Raw genomic sequence first — 18,085 nt, forward strand, 5'->3', positions numbered from 1 at the left:
TCTGTCATATATGTAATTTACAGACTCTAACATATAGATATATCTAGAATTTTTATCTTCTCCAGCCTTGGTCATCCAGAATGAGTCTTGCGAAAATATTTCTTTGTAATCTACTTTTCGAAAAAAATAGTGAACCAGCGAGCAGAGTGCGCTGATCTGTTTATTGCGCAAAAAGCGTTTGCAGGATTTTTAATAGGTGCGCGGGATGCACGGAATGTGAGCATTTAACCGGTTCGTAGCGCCCTTAAGAGCGGGGGAATATTTATTCAAGTTATATATTTTTATATAGAACTTATGCGAACGAAAGGCCTTAATTGATCATTTATATATTGTATGGCTTGGGGATTGGTAGCTAAGTCGGTAGAGCTTTAGACTCCTGCCCAATAGGTTGTGGGTTTGATTCTCACATTAGGCCATCTTCTAGATAGGTAAAAAACAACAACACAAAACTTCACCGAACGCCCTGTACTCGGTTCTACCACTACCTCACCACAAACATTTTACGATTGAAAATCATCCCAAATAAGAGGAATTTCGCCAGCCAATGGTTACCACGGGGCCGTCCCGTTAGAATATCATAGACTTTTGTTGCTTTGCTTGATAACAGATGCACAGCGTTTGTGTGAGGAAGAAAAGCCTGAGAAGGAAGTTGTGATAAAATAGTTTTCAAAACACGTATTTCCTGTTAGAACATACTAGCCAACATTACCTTAATTTGAACCTTACTCTATTTGTCTGCACAAAGAATTATTACAGGAGCGATCCTCCCGCTGCTATGGTGGTAGCCACAATGGATCCTTTTTGGTATATAACAAAGTCTTACTTGTTTTAGCAAAAAATAGTGTAATATCATATTCTCGTCCCATAGCTCTTTGAAGTAAACGGTGGCGACGGTGTAGTGGCAGCGCATTTGGATTGTAATCATAAAGTTTCAGGTTCGAGTCCCCACTCCGGCGCACTATAATTATAGTGTTATCAGCTCATTTGGTGCCATCTACTGACTGCTACCTCGCTTGTGTGGCAGGCAAGCAAACATTGACACTTCCCGTAAGTTGGGCTAAATACATGTTATAGTCTAGTAAAGTTTGTCTCAAAAATAGGCTTACCCGGACTAATTTCGCTAGACTATTAACAGAAAAACAAACAGACAAACAAACAAAAAATTATTTATTTGATAATAAAAAGAAGTATGCCTGGGTCAGAAGTTTCACTTTGAATGTAGTAAACATAGCTAAAAGAGATTTAAGTAAGAGATTTAAGATAAAAACCACGAGAGAATAAATTTTAGTTTTCTTGTGCTGTCTTTGTTGGTTTCGTTTTCTTCAGCACAAGATGGACGGCAGCACAGCTCTGCTTCAATCCCGATGGTTCAATCAACTGTACAAGAAGAAAACAATAGTATTGCCACTCATACATTATGCAGTGCACTATGCAGTCCATTATAAAGAAGAATGAATTTAAAAAAATTAAGAAGCTGAAATCACTTTAACTTAAGGGGAAAAAAATCTTTATGAAAAACTAAAGAAATCCGCAAAATGTACAAGAAAACTTTCGCAAATTAGCTATATTTTTTTTTGTTCAGCACGGAATCAATGCCCTCTTCAAAAAAACGCTCCTCGTTTTGCAGTTAATGACTAATAGAACTAATTTTGTGGAGGATTAACAATAATATGAAGACTAACTACATGTACCTGTTTATTAAAAAAAACAGGTTTCTGTTTCAAATATATAATTATCCATATAATGAACGTATCACAACATATCACAACACAAACAGTTTATCTTGAAATACAAATTTGTTACAAAAAACTTTTGAAAAAAACCTATGGTGAAAATGTTGGCAAGTTTCACTTTATTATCTAAAGTAGCTTGCTACCAATGTACGCTTGAATTGACCTACGTCAGTTTAGGAAATGTGGGGTTTTAGAATGTCAAAAGTAATGTTGTAAGAAACAATTTCTATACGTTTTATCTTGTTACAATTTTTTTTTGATTTTCGTTAAATTTTTGGTCTAATGTGCAAGACTAAAAGTTTCTTTCCTTAAAAGTTTATACGGTAGTCTGTGATTTGAGTAATGAAAAATAAGAAAATTCATACCCTCCCAACTATTTGTAAACTGTTAATAAGGTCAACTGATGACGTCAGGACTTGGATCTAAATTAAGAAAATGTTATTTAAAAGTTAATGTGTGTCACAAATACCTTATTTAAAGAAATAAATAAAGTGGCAACTGCTTTGCATTACATTTCTTGCCACATTTTTTTACTTAAATGAGATAAATAAAAATGACTGGTCATAAATATATATAAAGGTTTTAATTATTGTAATCAACAAAATTTGAAGTTCAAAACAGACACCTACCTCAATACTTGAAACTTCTTTTTTTATCATCAAAGCAACTTTCATAGCCATAGGTATGGAGGACTCCAGTCCATGTATAGTAATGCTGTGCACACTTTATTTAAAATGTAAAAAAAGAGTATATAAATATTATTAAAGTGGTGACCTTCCAAAACTGATAAACGGTTGGTTGGATAAGGATAAGGCATGAGTAAATCAATTTACTAACCTGAGATACCTACGGATTCCCAAATATATCCACATATAAAAAGGAACTATATTACTAGATTAGAATACTATACTAAATATTGATCTAATGATTAGCTAGTTCAAATAACTTAACATCTTATATGGTTTTAATTGTGTGTTTTTTAGTCGAATGACCAAAACACCCAATGTGAGATACATTAGAAATATATTGTGTTAGATTCACCAATATATTCTTATATAGCTGGCCTGAGCTATAGCTAGGTAATAAAATTATAAAAATATATCCCTGTTGCTTATTTCAGCTTGGCATTGTTTTATCTTTGCTTTAACTGGTGCTTTATTTGATAGAATGAAAGAAAATGTTTATTTACCAATACTTACTTTTCATTTTTTAATGAAGCTTTGCAATTCTGGTAAACATCATTGTGATTTGAGGTTGCAAGAAAAAGAAACTCGATTTCTGTTTTACCATCACTTTTCTTGTATGAACCTGTTGCACCTTAAAATATAAAACTAAGTAAATAGCAATAATTTTTAAGGTAAAAATAGTGTTTAAAGCTTACCTCCCTCTTAAAACAATTTAATTTCGTAAGAAAGAGTTGTCTAGATATCTTTTTATTTTTTTGAAAAATCTTTATAGGTTCTCAAAATTTTTGTTCCACTGATTTTGCATGACACCATCTCCTGGATTTAAGTGAGGTGTTGTATTAAATAGTTGCCCATTTAAGACTGGTCAGGCCAATCTTCCGACAGTGAACAATTGGTGGATGGTCTTAAGACTGCCCAACATATGTGGACGTGTGTGTCCAATCTTAAAATAATTGTGTAGGACAAAGAGAACAAGTAAAATTTTAGACTGTATAAAGTCTTAAAAAGAAAAAAATATTCAACCATATTAGCTGGCTAAAGCTATGGCTAGCTAAACTGCTTATCTGATGAAGGTACAAGTTGATTAGCTAACTAATAATATGTTTGAATACGATTTATCTTATTCTTTATACAGCTAAACATTTTATTTAAAAAATTTGGCTACTACAAGCTGTATAAAAGCTAAATGTATAATGCGTGCTAGCACAGCTACCCAGCTACGATTTTTACTGTGTCCAAAGACTGGCCTGGTTAATTCAACAGTACTAGTAAACTTGTTTTCTGTTTAATATATACCCCAAATTATGATCTTTTAAAAGAAAAAATTTTCAGGCACATTAAAAGACTTTTAATGTGCCTGAGAATTTTTGTTGGGTCTTGCAAACAACAGAGCTTGTGTGACACATACCATATTTAAAATCTAAAAGGCGTCTGAATATGGGCCTCAAAAGTCCAAAATCTTGAGAAGGTATTTTTTAAAAAAAGAAGATTCCTAGACAAATTAGGTAAAATCAAACAAAACTGAAAACCTTTTTTCGTTGAAGTTCGCGCAGCCACATCTGCCATTATTTGTTTACAACCGGGTGACTTGAGCAAAAGAGACATTTATGTTGGCATATCTCCTTGCCGATAAAAAACTTCGTTCTTTCAAAATCTTGTTGCTGAAGCTTTGAGGTAAGAAATGTAGTTTCTGATTATCCGCAAAGATCTTTGTTTTATATGGCTTTTTATGAGTTTGCGTTACTGTATAATTTTATCGTGGGCCTGTTTGTTAAACTCTTGTCTTCTTTTTCTGCTTTGTTGTTTCTGATAGGATACTGGCTATTGTAAATTAAAGTGGTTAGTAGTTGCATTGTATGTGCAGATCATGTCAATAGTTTCAAGATAGTTCATGAAGGCGGTTCTAAAATCACTAAAATTCCTATCTTTTTTAATGGTTTATACAACTGTAATTTTTAAGCTTTTTCATACTGCCTGACCCTGATAATTCTACATGCAACCCTTTAATGCATAGTGTAGTTATGTGGAAACATCTGGTGGGAAGATGGTGTGCAGTTTATTGACTGTTCACTGAAATATCCTTGGTTTGCATGCTCCAACTAAATCCATAAAATACTCTAAAGTATTTTATTTGGCGAGTTGGGCAATCAAGAAATTTCACCAGTTTATACAGTCAGGGTAAACACTTAATTATGCGACGGTAGGTTAATTAGGGCATACCACCTAATTAGGCGACTCATTGTAGCCTAGTTAGGCCATATGTAACCTTGTTAAGACATTACAATATTTAATGGCTTTTTACACATTCCTAAGAAAAAATTGCAAAAAATCTTTGTTCAGGAATGGATAGTCTACGCGACCATGATTCCAAAATTGTCACTCGTGCCTCGATATGTTCGCGCAACTAAGAATTATGTTAAAATGAAATATATAACCTTATAAGGTTAAGTGTCGCCTTTTTAGTTGACGTTTTTGTCCGCCATATTTATTTTTTCCCTGCGTCGTGAATGGCTGAAATCCATTATTTAAGACAACAAATAGTGCCACACGAGGCTTGGGCCATAAGTTACCAATGCAAATAGGATGATAATTGGTCAAAATTATCTGCAAAGTCGACAGATTTGATAAGAGGGTGCCGATAAGCTGCAAAAGCCCGCATATATACGGGCGAGTTCGGGCGACTTTTCAAATAAAATTGGCGGTTGACCCCTCCGCACTTTCCTGAACTAGCCCGGAACATTCCCGAAATGCAATTCCTTGTAACAAACCATGCGGACAATAGTTGGAATAAGGCGCTTGAAGAGAAAGGAGTTAATAAAGTTTATATATAAGTTATTTATAAAGTAAACTTTGTCAAAAACCATCAAAACAGTTCTCTTAAGAACTTGCTACCACATAGTAAGTTTATTTTAATTTTTATAGTTTTTTTGAATCATATTAGTGTCTGTCTTTTTTTTTTCGGGCATTGTTCGGGCCTATGCGGGTTTTTTCAGGCGAACTGAACTCACCCGAAAACGTCCGCACGTTTTACGGTGTGTGCGGCTTATCGGCACCCTCGTGATTTGATTCACATAAAAATTGTAGTGCGAAACGCAATGATTTCAACGTATTTACAACAGAAAGTTTTCGTTCGCCTAGTTAGACTACGGGTAGCCTAATTAAACTAGATCACATCGCCTAACTAAACGACTCGCCTAATTAGGTCATGCCGCCTAATTAGGAGTTTACCCTGACTGTTATAGTTTCTCTACACCTTTCAAAAGAATGAACAAAAAAGACCACAACTTCCGTTACCAATTCAACCTATAACCTACATAATAATAGTTCTTTTATTTAAATGTATATACATTCAGCATTAGTTACAATAAATAACCACAATATAGGGGAATTCCTTTATTTACATTTTCAGCAGTAACCTTTATGGCTCTGGCATCCATGAAACAAAAAATGATGTCAAGCTAGGTGAAGCAAGGTTTTTTCTGTCCATTTATTCACGCAAAGGTATTATTGGGACTTTTTTATTTAAATGAATCAGAAGGCATCAGTCTACAGTCAATAATAATTTAAACCTCAAAAAATGTATCCGCTCAAAGAAATCAAAGGAAAAGACCTCTTCAGCAATCGCTAGCATCTTAATTGCTATCACGCAAATGCCAGAGCTGAAGGAGCTTATCACTGAAAAGTAAACAAATAACATAACGCATGAATTAATCTATCCTGTGTGTCAATGTTTGTCAAACTTAATGTTTTGGTTGATTATTTTAACAATATGCCAACAAAGGTGGCGCCTTGATTCAGAGGCATATGCTGACAAGAGCAAAAATCTTAATATCCCAGGGAGCTGATGCCTGGATCATGGGATCCCTGGCTTGTAGGTTAAGCCTAACTTGTTACTAACTCCGAATGTAGCTTTTGCTGACATTTTAGTTGCTAAGTTAGTTTTTCAATGCATTTGATAATTTCTTCCTTAAAACTTCAGAACAGAACGTTTCCCCAATGCTGACTGATGGTATATCAGTTGCTTAGTGTGAGGAAACCATTAAAAAGAACACCAAATAAGAGGATAATTACTGTAAAACTGCCGTGTTTACACAAGTTTGTTAAAACTTTGTGAGAATGAAGTAAGCATATATGAAATGATTCCCAGCATGTCCACAAATCTTTCTTCCACAAAAAATGTAAAAATTTCATATAAGAAATTAATGTTTTCAATACCATATGGTAAAAACCAGGATGCTGCCTGAAGCCCGATTTCCACTAGACGAAACGTTAGCGCTAACGCTTTTTTGTTGTCACTGAGCATGAGTGACGAAATTGTTTTGCGGCTTCAGTGTTGTCGCTTTACCGTTTTGTTAGTTCCAGCGCTAACGTTTCGTCTAGTGAAATCGGGCTTAATACTAAAAGTTCATTTATTTGCAGAAATGAAGTTTGCAAGTTTGCCAGAAATCACTGTCAAATTGCTATTAAAGTTTCTATTCGAATTTTACGCCGAAAAGTCTAAGAAAAATCACAATTTGTAATATAAATATTTGTAATAGATATTAAATAAAAAAAATTATTTGTTTAGACACAGCATTCTTCAACAAGTTGCTGCCATCATGGTAAGAATTTGTTGTATGTGATCCATATAGAAATGTTTTAATGTTAGCTCTTCTTTTAATTGTAAATTTTTGGGAATCTGCGACAGTTACCTTACAGATACACCGTGTCGCAGAATAAACGGTGTGTCAACCTTTTTGTGTATTCTAGCCTCGTGAAATCAAGGAAATTAAAGACTTTCTCCTCACTGCAAGACGCAAAGATGCTAAATGTAAGATTTTTCAAAATCTTTTTCTTTGTTTTTTAAAAAGGTTGAGGTAGTTTTGTATATGCTAGTTTTTATAAATTTGTAGCTGTTAAAATCATGAAAAAGAAGGATGAATCTGTCAAGTTTAAAGTACGATGCAGCCGATACTTGTATACATTAACTGTTCAAGATAAAGAAAAAGCTGAGAAGCTAAAACAGTCCTTGCCACCAGGTATGAATTTTGTAAGCCATTAAGTATCTTAACAGTACAAATTTTTACAGGGAAAATATTCGCCGGTTTAAAAAATTACATTTTGCTAGCACAATAATCCTTCGTTATATCTTTGAAAATGACATACTTAATGTGAATTAAATTGCCATACTTGTCACTCTACCAGCAATTCAAAAATTAGCTTTTGCATGATTTCTTTTTAATTTTTAGTGAACAGTGTTTTTAAAAATGGTGGATTGCATTAAATTCTTGTTTTTTAATCTATGATTTACTTTGTAGGTCTGCAAGTAAAAGACATCAAGTCATAGAATACGGAATACATTAAAATAAAAATTGATTAATTTATCATTTGTTTAACCCTTTTTCCCGGAATTTTTACCTTTGAAATTCCCAGGTAAAATAGAGAAGGCTGAAGCACACCAGTCCAACATTTCATCCAACATTATTTCTTGTGATGTTGGTTTGCGCATTTATGTTGGATGATTTTTGATCGCTGTCAACATTTCATCCAACAATATCGCGTATTTTTAAGACAGTAAATCAATGTGAGCTTGCGCAGACGTTTTTCAAACCGGCGGTTGCATCATTCTTCAGCGTGCGATCGTTCGCAAAAAAAAGTAGAAACGGATCCCACTTTTGCGATTGTAAAAAAATTGAAGGAATAAATTTTTAAAAAAACGCGTATAGCCTGAAGTGGTTTTTAAACAATTTTTTTTTTAATAATTTGAATGGAAATCCGCCTTTGAGTGCGTAGCGCTGCAAGGCAATCCCGAATGTCCGATACCCCCCGATCTGGAGGCCAGGATGAAACATTACCCTGAGAACGTTTCGTAATTATTTTGAAAAATAAAACTTATTAAAATATCTCTTGATATACTTTTAAATATCTCTTGAAAATGAAAACAAATACTATGCAGTACGTCGATATGGGATAAAAATAAACAAGCGTCAACACAAAACTGCTATTTCCGAAGAGAAAATTACAATACGAAGTTATACGTTAAGCGATTTCGGTTGCCGTATCCTAACGGAGAATAAAAATACAAAGTAGCGGGAAGAGAGGGTGGTCAGTAGTAGTTCGTGCTTCGATTTTATTTATGGGTGTTCATATGGAAAAGTTCATGTTCATAAGCAACTTCCTCCAACCTCGTTCCCAGGGCATTTTGCCTTCTTCGTAATAACGGCTCAGGGGCCACAAGACCCTGGGGACGAGGCTGCAACCTCGTCCCCAGCGGCTTTTGGCTTTTTGACATCGAGGCTGGAGGCGAAATTACCCCAGGAACAGGCAGGTGAGTTCTGTCATGCGATTGGCTTATATCCGACATAGATAATGTATACGTGCGTCATAATATATGCAAAATTTACTATAAACATGGCAAGTTTTGTTACAAAAACATTGAAAGATTATGAGTATAATAGTCGTTGCACGTGGAAAAATCTACGGGGTCGCCCCTTCTTTATATTTACCCGTCGCATCAAAGTGGATAAAAATATATCGCATTTGAGATTCGTGCGCATTTTAAAAATTTCGTGTTTCCGTTACAGGACGCCGCTTTCGCGGACACACAGGCAGACGACGGCTATTATAAAAGAGACTAGTCGTTGCCCGTGGAAAAATCCACGGGTTCGCCCGTCCTTTATATTTACCCGTCACAACAGCTCTTAAGCGATGGCGTGTTGGGATCAACAGTTTAGAATTCGCATTTAACTCTTTCAGTAGGTTTAGTCCAGCTGTGCATGTGTGGACACCGGTATTGACAACACCGTTGATGTGACCCGATGGATGTTCCGAGTGTTCAGTTGGCGTCCTAGTTTGTTGTACGCCCCGTATTGATTGACATCTGCACATCGATGATTGGTGGTGGTTCCGGTTTCTCCATTATCATTTTTTGTCCGTTCCAGGTACAGTGTGCCATCTCTCCGGCTAGTCATAAAGGTGACGTCGGTGAGCTGATCGTCGACAGGAAAGACACGTCGTCTTCTTTGTGTTGATCAATAGGATTACTCGTAATGGCATTTGAGCTGGAGCTCTCGCAAACGGCATGGAAATGATTGGGTTTGCCACAGCTGTTGCAGGTCTTCCCATATGCGGGGCAGTTCTTGCGCCCAGTCCGCAACCTCTGCATTTGGATTGTTGCTGTTTGTCAGATCCGCTATCGTCGCCCCCTACTTTGTGCGGTGGTGGAGGTGCTCGATACGTCTCTTTTGATTTCTGATATGCAGACTTTATCGGGACGATAGTTGCAGCGTGTAGGTGCAGCGGTTGAAAATGGGAAGAAGCCTCCGCGGTAGACTCAAGAACGAGAAGACGTTCGATAAGGGCTAATAGAGTCGGAAATGAAGATACTTTAGAGAGAACCTTACTCTGGTATGAGGCGTTTCTGAGGCCAACAATCACCTGCAACTTGATCATATTCTCGATATAGGAGGTAAGACAATGTGCGGTAGCACATTACATTGACGTTTATAATCACACAGCTTGGCTTGCGATTTGGACGGCAGACGAAGCAGGTGATTGATTCTCCATCACTTTGCTGGAGCATGAAGAACTGCTGTCTGTATACTTCCAAGATTTGACGGAGACTGATTTTATGAAGGCGAGCAATTGTACTTCCGAAGCGTTGTGGAGGGCTTCCGGTCCTACGAAATTGAACAACATCTTATTACCAAGCTCCTACATGCTGAACGCAGTTTGTTACGGATGTCTGTTTCGTCATTCAATTTGGCCATGCTTTTATATCTGGTCCAGGCATCGTTAAAAATGATCCATGAGTTGTCAATCAAATCCGCTTCGATAGTTGGCGTTCTAACTTCACTCGTGGACGTATATATATATATATATATCTATATATATATATCTCTCTCTATATATATCTCTCTCTCTCTCTCTATATATATATATATATATATATAATACCAAATGCGGTGTATTTTTGTCCACTTTTTGCAGCAGGTTAAATTAAAGGACGGGCGACCCCGTGGATTTTTCCACGGGCTAACGACTATCTCTTTAATAATAGCCATCGTCTGTCTGTGTGTCCGCGAAAGCGGCGTCCCGTAACGGAAACACGAAATTTTTAAAATGTGCACGAATATCAAATGCGATATATTTTTATCCACCAATGATGGGCTTCAAATAAAAGGAGCGATCATTGCCGATATATCCTTTGCCGACAAAGTAACAACTCAGATTATTTACATTTGTGATGGCATCACAGGTCTATACCTTTCACAAACTGCATTGAAACAACTACGACTGATTGATAAGGACTTTCCAAATCAATGCGACAGCAAAGTATATACAACGGTTAACTCTGCAACATCCTGTGACGATGGAGAGCAAACAGCTTCGCGCGGTTGCCCAATGCAGACCCCTTGTTCGCCCCTACTGGATCGAATACCATTACCTGCTAATTCGGACAAATGCTCAGAACTGGAAAATGGATCAAGAAATACTTCGCTACAAGTGCTTTCAACACCTGCACGCGCCAAACACTGCAGACAATGACTGGTGGTCTGCTAAATATCAGTTTCCTACCAGATTGCAAACCAGTAGCTGTCCACAAACCCATTCCTGTGCCACATCACTGGAATGACGCTGTAAAAGCCCAATTGGATGCTGACGTGGCTGTCGGTATTATCGAACCAGTACCAGCTGGTACAGCAACAACATGGTGTTCCAGAATGATCACTGTGCCGAAAGAGGACAGAACCCTGAGACGTGCCATAGATCTACAAAGCCTTAATGCAGCCACCAGACGTGAGACACATCACACGTCTTCGGCATTCAGCATCGTTAGCGTCATACCAACAGACAAAAAGAAAACCATCCTTGACGCGTGGAACGGCTATCATAGCGTCCCCTTATCAAAGGAAGCTCGTGACGCTACCACACATATCACGCAATGGGGAAGATATCGATATCGCCGTGCACCACAAGGTTTCCACGCCTTAAATGATGGCTATACTAAACGCTTCGAGGATATTACTTTAGGATTTCCCCGAGTGGCACGTAGTGTGGATGATTCGCTACGATGACATTGCCACATATTTTTGGCATACAATACAACATATCAAGTTGTGTGGAGACAACGGAATCGTCTTTAACTCTGAAAAATTTCAATTCGCTGGGGACACCGTTGAATTCGCTGGCTTTGATATCACCATACATGGCTACAAGTTACTTAAAGCAATAGTTGATTTCTCCTCCCCTACCAACATCACTGGATACGATCATGGTTTGGTCTGGTGAATCAAGCACCAATCATGGCACCGGTTCGAGAGTTGCTTTAACATTACGGCAACTTTGACGCTATCGAATGACACTATCGAACAGTTATTCCAAGGGAAATACTACAAAGCATCCAGGATGGTGTTCGAACGTTCGAAACAAACATACCGACCTGCCTCTCTACTGACTGGAGTAAAACTGGGTTTGGTTTCACGCTGTCATAGAAACATTGCTTCTGTCCATATTCGGATAACCCCATCTTCGGCGACGGACATTGGAAAGTAGTTAACGCCGGTTCCAGTTTTATGCGCCCGGCGGAGAGCCAATACGCACCTATTGAAAGAGAAGCATCTGCTTTGCTGTTCGCACTTGACAGTTGTAAGATGTTTACTATGTGCTGCCCCGATCTTATCGTTGTCGTCGATCACAAACCGTTGGTGCGAGTTTTCAACGACCGCCGGTTGGATGAGAGAACCCACGCTTGTTGAAGATCCGGGAAAAAACATCAATGCACAAATTCCGAGTGATATATATTTCAAGCAAACACAATGAAAGTGCAGATGCAGTATCACACATACCTGTCACATCAGTTCTGGAAGAATCGCCCTATTTTACAGAGGACATGGACTCCACGATTGTAGCCTCGGTGCGACACAACTTCGAGCACTCTGCGACCTCTATCAAGTTGGATCGGATAACGAGAGTAGCTCGTCAGGACACTCATTATCAAGAACTAATCCAGACTATTGAAACAGGTTTCCCGCCCAAGGGTGATGATCTCCCAGATCAAGTCAGGGAATATTGGGAAATGCGGGATTCCTTGTATACGTTACGTGATTTAGTTTTCACTGACGGACGTGTACTCATTCCATCTGAGCTTCGACGAGCCATCATTGACGAATTGCATGTCGGCCATCCCAGTGTGGGTAGCATGCGAAGCAACGCTAACCAGCGTTTCCTTTGGCCTGGTATGAGTGCGCAGATACAAAATCGTCTTGCGCAATGCTACGTTGTAATGAGATCTCTCCGTCAAACCACACATGGAACCATCTACACCTGCTACCCAACCAGAATACCCATCCCAACTAACAGTGACTGACAAATTTCATATGGCTGGGCGCAAGTACCTGGTGTATGCAGACCGTTTCTCTGGATGGACAGAGGTCGCTTCTATTCATATCTACTCCAAGAAAAAGACCCTTTGCAACTCTTTACGTCGTTATTTTGTCAATTTCGTTGCACCAGAAGAATTAACGAGTGACGGTGGTCCACCTTTTGAATCATATACGTCTATGGGGTGTTAAGCACTGTACCTCTTCAGCGTATTATCCCCAAAGCAATGGCCGTGCTGAAGCATCCGTCAAGAGCATGAAACGCATCGTGACTGACAACATTAGCCTGAGTGCATCGCTCGATACGGACGAGTAGTTGCGAAGGCCCTGCTATTGCATCGCAATACCCCGCCACCTGATATTGGAACTTCCCGTGCAGAACTGCTATTCGGTCGACCCATTGCTGATCACTTATCGAATCCCGTAAACTTCCGTAAGGAATGGTTGGATTTTGCAGAATCGCGTGAGAAAGCGATGCTGAAGCAATTCGCACATAAAACAAGAGACAAAACATCTTCGCCAGTAGTTGAGCTGAAAGAGGGTGAATTTGTGTCAGTGCAGAATCAGCATGGCAACCATCCGCTGAAATGGGACAATACTGGGGTGGTGCTTAAAACCCTTCCCAACAGACAATATAGAATCCTGGTGGACGAGAGCAGGCGGACTACTCTGCGAAACAGACAATTCCTACGAAAAATACCCGGCACGTGCGCATTTACGTACCTGATCTGTCACTCCCTCTACCATCCAGTAGCCCAACGCTAAATACATCAACACCGGCGATTCCGGCAGTAGCTATTCCACCAGTTCCACCAGTTCCACCACCCTCACCATCACTTCCAGAACGTCCACTTGACATGGGAATCAACACCTCGACCCGTCAACCAACTGATGATCCAATTGCCATCAGGAAAGCCACTCGTACCCGGAAAATGCCAAAAAGATTTTCGGATTACGAAATGAACATTTGAAGAGACATTTTTGTAAAAAAAATCAAAAAAAAATCTAGATCTTGCTAACATGTACATAGGCAGACATAGTAAGCCATAACTAAAAAAAAATCTTATTTTTTATTTATTTTTCTACTTAAGAAAAAAAGTGCTCTTCCACAAGTATAGTTTTAGTCAGACCAGCTAAATGCGTCTTCCAATTATCATAAACAACTGATGTGACTTCTTAACAAGTTTAAAATTTTGTTGATCTCTCATGTATTGACATGTATTAGCAAGCAGAAAGGTCACACTTGCAAAATTTAGCCACACCAGTCATCGATAGAAAAATATCACGTTTCGAAACAAAACTTGTGTCTGAAAACACCACAAAAAGGATTTAGCTACATTTGAAAACATGCGAACCAAAGAAAAATATTATATAGCTGGAGGGGCCTTTTAATAATTACATAACGCCTGAGGGGTGGGGGTATGATCATAGTTGTTACGCACTGTTATGAAAATTTAGTTTTTATGTATGTCAGATATTTTTAGTTATTTTAGTATACGATCTATACATATACATCTTGAATTTGTTTCTTGCCTCTTTCTTGCCTCTTTTACTTATACAAAAGTACCAGAAAGGTCATCTTGTGTGCTTAATATATGACCCTGGTATATCTTTTTCTTATATTAGAGCACTAGTTTGCCTTTGGTATGGAATAATTATGAAAATGAATAGACAAGGTCTGAAAATTTTAAATATTAAGTAAAAAGGGGTGTGTGTGGTATTAGATTTGTTACGATGAGCTACAAGAGGTGAGGAGTCGTAAAAAAATGACAAATTTGGGTGCCACATAATTATTGAAAGGCAATATATAAAACGGTACATATTGATTCTAGCAAACTAGTTAGTTCAACTGGGTAAGTTATTGCTGACGGAAGTGAAAGGGATTATATTAATATAATAGATATAAGGACTAAAGGTTGCTAAGCACTATGAACATACTTTTGCTTTGCTCGCTATCTATCTAAGCTAGCCTTTTGTTTTCTTATTGAACATATAACTAGCTACATGCCACAATCTATGACTTACACATTTTGACTTGTAAAATAGCAGCTAAATTGAGGGTAGCTAGGTTGTCATGTATCAGTATGTCCCAAAAAAATCAGCCTTGTCTAATCACACGGTACCACATTTTGTTGGTAATTGATAAATAATGCTTCTTAAAAGATTTAATCACCATAAAATATAGTTCCAAGGTGAACAAATAAAATAATAACTTGGTCTGGAATAAAACTTTCTAAAGTCAAGCGTTAAAAAACATAAACTTAACCGAAAGATATCGTCCTCGCCATGTGTGAAAGACTCGATGAGAGTGCTTTTACTAGCTCCATAAATTGTAACAGTGAGACAAACTCATTAATAATTTATAGAACCACTATACTGTAAAGGGGAATTTTCACGAAGCGAAATGAACGGCAAATTCGACGGCGATTCGATGGCGAATTCGCTTTTTAATTTTCGCGACAAAATAAATTAGACGCCAAATTCATTGTTTACAATGGTTAACCGCGTTCTGATTGGTCTAAAACTAGCAGTGAAACTTTTAGCCGCGAAAAAGTAGGAACTGTTTCTACTTTTCAGCGAAGCGAATATTTCGATGCAAAATCATAACAAACAAAACTGCGCATGCTCAGATACAATTCGCCGTCGAATTCGCCGCCTAATTCGCTTCGTGAAAATCCCCCTTTTCTACTTTTCAACGAAGCATCGTAGTATCGGGGTCTTGTTTAGTCGTCAAGTAAGCGCTAGCGGCCCTTAGGCAACAAACCCTGGAGACGAGGATGGTTTCATAAAGCAATTTGTATTTAAATAAGAACCAACTTGTAACATTCAAGTAAAGTTACAACTTTCAAAGTCAAATTCTTATCTGTGAGATTGACATTTCCTGGTAAATTGTTAAGATATTTAGGGACCTGTTGAACAACTCAACTGAATATTCCCCTAGGTTTGGAAGGCCGATTGTTAAAAAACCCTGCCATGAGTGCTGACACCCTCGGGTGTTCCCCAATTGGCTTCCTATTAATTCTGTCATGGAAGGCAGACATGGCCGACCTATGTCATCCTATGGTGCTATACTTCAATCCTTGTACAAATAAACCTGCCAAAAAGTCCAAAACATATTCTACAGAGCATCTAAGGGGACATCCCGTCACACCAGTTATGTCATTTTCTTCAAAATGAGTCGTAATGGCTGACAGTTCCTGGATCTTCTGGCAGCAGTGACAAGATTAACAGCCCTTCTTGATATTTTTTTGTTTCCAAACCCTTTCCTGAAATGCTCCGTGCCGATTAGACTATTGGATTTCAAAAATGATGGCATTCTTTATGGGATTTTTCAGTAGGTCTGTTCTTGAAAAAGTTTACGGATTGCGTACCCAAATCTTTAGAACTGTCGGATATCGGGCCTGAGTTTACATACCAGGCAGGTGTGATGAGTATCATGTCCACCTGTTTCATCTGCACTATCTTAAGAACCCTGCCTATCACAGAGAATAGAGGGAATTCATATACAAAATAGTGTCTTCACTTTATCTAAAAATGTTCCCTGCAACCTCGATCCCAGGGCATTTTGCCTTGTTGACCCTGGGGACGAGGTTGTGTTACCTGTCCTTGCTGATTGGGTCCAGTCCCCAAGCCATATAAGATGGCAGTTGATGTGAAACTCTTGAAGCAAATAGATCTATATGTGAAGTACCCTAAATCCAGCATATGGCTTAAAACACTGTCGGTAATAGCTTTTATTCACTGGAGACATATTGTGTTGACAACCGTCTTTGCATTGAAAGAGTTGGGGTGTAACTTGCAGTAAGCATGATCTTCCTGCCCATGATATACTGCTATATACCCTTGGCGACATTCACTAAAATCTCATTTTTGGTTTCAACCATTTTGACTAAATATGACAGAGCTGTAATTTTGTCCATTTTTATAAGGACGGCTATGCCTTTCTATCTCTGTAAAGTGAATGTTCCTAGCGCAATGTCGGAAAAAGAAGTGGTCGAGGCTATAGCCTCTAGATTTATTGCGAGATAAGAGGTATCCAGTGTTAGCTCAGTGGACATTTCATGAAAAAAAATTACTCAACATTCCTGAATTGAAAACCGAAAGAGAAGCAATGGACAAGAAAATATATTTAATCAATTTAAACAATTTTCTCAAATAAGTAACTGAGTGCAGTTTTTTAATTGGGAAAAACGTTATGAGTACTGCATGATTATGGTATCTTTCGCGAGAATTTTTATACTTTCCCCAATCGCAAATGTTCTTGCATCAAAATTTTTTTATATACACAAAAGCGCGAAAGTTTTTACTGCAAAATAACAGTAAAATCGTGCCCTGCCCAAAATTTTGCAATTTTTTTTTCGCGAAACTTTTTGCCCAGGAACGTTGGTGCCCTGAAAGTAAACGAGCACTTGTGATGAGATTATTTTTCATCTTAGATGAAAGCTTTTGAAGATAGAGATGTGAGAGGTGGATTCCAGACCTCTTTTAAAGCGGTAACGGAATCAAAAGCCACGCCTATACCCTATGAACTTTTTCACTGCACCTCCATTGGGTGGGTGGGCAAGGCACATTATCTCTACCTACAAAAGCCTCCTTCCAAGAGAACCCGTAGCATAATGTAATACTGGATTCCTCCACCTCAACTCGAGAAACAGAGTGGAGTCCAGTCCTCTTAGCCTCTGTTTAAAGCATCATAAGATTTTTCAAATAGCACTATAGACAAAATCCTAAAATCCTTTGATATCGCATTTTTATTGTAAAATTGCTGTCAGGTGGATTTACGGACCAAAAAGCTCGTTTAAGTAATAGTTTTAAAGACATTACACAGAGACTAGCCTTAGTACAAGAGACAGGTTTTTTTATCCATTATGAGATGGTGGAAAAAATTACTGACTTATGACTTTTAGTAATTCATGATATGATATCATGATATGCAGAAATAGCAGATCTATAACAATTCATAGTTAACAGCATCAGTTACATATGGCTGATTTGGAGCACCAGCTATACCACTTACGCCAGAACGATTTCTAATTAGATAGGAATCCGGCCCGTCTGGACTGGAAAATAATTTGCTTAGCTTTTGTCGAAAAAAAGCCGTCATCTTGCCTTGGCTGTTCGTTTTTTGGCTTTGCAGTTGTTTGGTGATTACTTTAATATGGTTAGGAAAACTTTATGATATATAGCTGTAGCACTTCTAAGACAAATTATTATTACTTATAAAAGTTTCTTTGCCAAATAATGATGCAAACCAGAAACGGGGTCAGGAGTTGATCAACATTGCAACGAAACATTATGTGCTATT

At 38.0% G+C, this 18,085-nt stretch overlaps 2 protein-coding genes across 2 annotated transcripts; one reads left to right on the top strand and one right to left on the bottom strand.

Annotated features, from left to right (window-relative positions):
• Positions 1-1,150: 1,150 nt before the first annotated feature.
• On the bottom strand, positions 1,151-4,259 carry LOC130649504 (uncharacterized). The gene is made up of 5 exons (XM_057455789.1): positions 3,949-4,259; positions 2,933-3,050; positions 2,363-2,456; positions 2,099-2,155; positions 1,151-1,377 (listed from the first exon to the last, which is right to left on the bottom strand). The coding sequence occupies exons 1-5, from the start codon at positions 4,022-4,024 to the stop codon at positions 1,285-1,287; spliced, it is 438 nt and encodes a 145-aa protein (XP_057311772.1). The 5' UTR covers positions 4,025-4,259; the 3' UTR covers positions 1,151-1,284.
• A 335-nt stretch (positions 4,260-4,594) lies between these two features.
• Positions 4,595-7,774, top strand: LOC130649505 (60S ribosomal protein L38-like). The gene is made up of 5 exons (XM_057455790.1): positions 4,595-4,619; positions 6,987-7,020; positions 7,169-7,229; positions 7,312-7,437; positions 7,717-7,774. Exons 1-5 carry the CDS (start codon positions 4,612-4,614, stop codon positions 7,743-7,745), a joined length of 258 nt encoding a protein of 85 aa, XP_057311773.1. The 5' UTR covers positions 4,595-4,611; the 3' UTR covers positions 7,746-7,774.
• Positions 7,775-18,085: the final 10,311 nt, after the last annotated feature.

The sequence above is a fragment of the Hydractinia symbiolongicarpus genome, chromosome 7 (genome assembly GCF_029227915.1).
Source record: "Hydractinia symbiolongicarpus strain clone_291-10 chromosome 7, HSymV2.1, whole genome shotgun sequence".
Taxonomy (NCBI): Eukaryota; Metazoa; Cnidaria; class Hydrozoa; order Anthoathecata; family Hydractiniidae; genus Hydractinia; species Hydractinia symbiolongicarpus.

What these genes read in the sequence shown, in the direction of transcription:
- LOC130649505 (XM_057455790.1), top strand. An exon ending in AACAAGTTGCTGCCATCATG is followed by an intron (nt 7,021 to 7,168) that starts GTAAGAATTTGT and finishes TGTGTATTCTAG; the next exon opens with CCTCGTGAAATCAAGGAAAT. An exon ending in AAAACAGTCCTTGCCACCAG is followed by an intron (nt 7,438 to 7,716) that starts GTATGAATTTTG and finishes TTTACTTTGTAG; the next exon opens with GTCTGCAAGTAAAAGACATC.
- LOC130649504 (XM_057455789.1), bottom strand. Translation starts at nt 4,024, where the DNA reads ATGTCTCTTTTGCTCAAGTCACCCGGTTGTAAACAAATAATGGCAGAT. An exon ending in AAGAAGTTTCAAGTATTGAG is followed by an intron (nt 2,156 to 2,362) that starts GTAGGTGTCTGT and finishes TTCTTAATTTAG; the next exon opens with ATCCAAGTCCTGACGTCATC. An exon ending in GTTTACAAATAGTTGGGAGG is followed by an intron (nt 1,378 to 2,098) that starts GTATGAATTTTC and finishes CTTCTTGTACAG; the next exon opens with TTGATTGAACCATCGGGATT.